Raw genomic sequence first — 650 nt, forward strand, 5'->3', positions numbered from 1 at the left:
ACTGGACATGTAGAGGAGGGCGTAGAGGGACATGAAGATCATCTCGGCGTTGCCCCGCAGGAAGCAGGCATAGGTGGCCTTGATGATGCCGACCAGCTGCACCGTCAGGAGGAAGAGGAGGATGTTCCAGACGCGGCCGCGGTAGAAGAGCTGGATGACGGTGGCGATGAGGAAGAAGGGAAAGAAGCCGGTGACGACCGACTCGTAGGTCATCCAGAGGTGGTGCTTGTGGAACCACAGGGCGTTGTAGAGCCACTCGCGGAAGTAGGACTTGCTCCAGCGGGTCTGCTGGTTGAGCCAGCGCAGGTAGCGGGTGGGCGTCTCCGTCAGGCACTTGGAGCGAGCCGTGTACTTGGTTTGGTAGCCCAGGCTGAGCACGCGGTTGGTGAGGTGCCGGTCGTCCCCGAAGCTGCACTTGCTGCCCAGGAAGGTCTGGTGGTACCAGTCCTCGAGGAACTGCTGCAGGAGGGCGTTGCGGTACATGCCCAGGGGCCCGCTGATGCACTGCACGCAGCCGAAGTAGGACTGGCAAGCGCGCTCCACGTTGAAGGCCATCCAGTACCGCACGCTGCTCAGGAAGGAGATCCACGAGTCATACTTGTTCAGGATCTGCCAGAGACAGACGTTGTAGAGTCACAGAATGGTTTGGG

General features: G+C 60.8%; 1 protein-coding gene across 1 annotated transcript; it reads right to left on the reverse strand.

Annotated features, from left to right (window-relative positions):
* Positions 1 to 3: 3 nt before the first annotated feature.
* LOC103774463 (hyaluronan synthase 3) lies at positions 4 to 633 on the reverse strand (the record flags this gene model as incomplete). Its single annotated transcript, XM_008941870.1, has 1 exon — positions 4 to 633. A coding segment is annotated over one exon (630 nt), but the record flags the coding sequence as incomplete, so codon positions are not given.
* Positions 634 to 650: the final 17 nt, after the last annotated feature.

The sequence above is a fragment of the Merops nubicus genome, unplaced genomic scaffold, assembly GCF_000691845.1.
Source record: "Merops nubicus isolate BGI_N331 unplaced genomic scaffold, ASM69184v1 scaffold25766, whole genome shotgun sequence".
Classification (NCBI taxonomy): domain Eukaryota; kingdom Metazoa; phylum Chordata; class Aves; order Coraciiformes; family Meropidae; genus Merops; species Merops nubicus.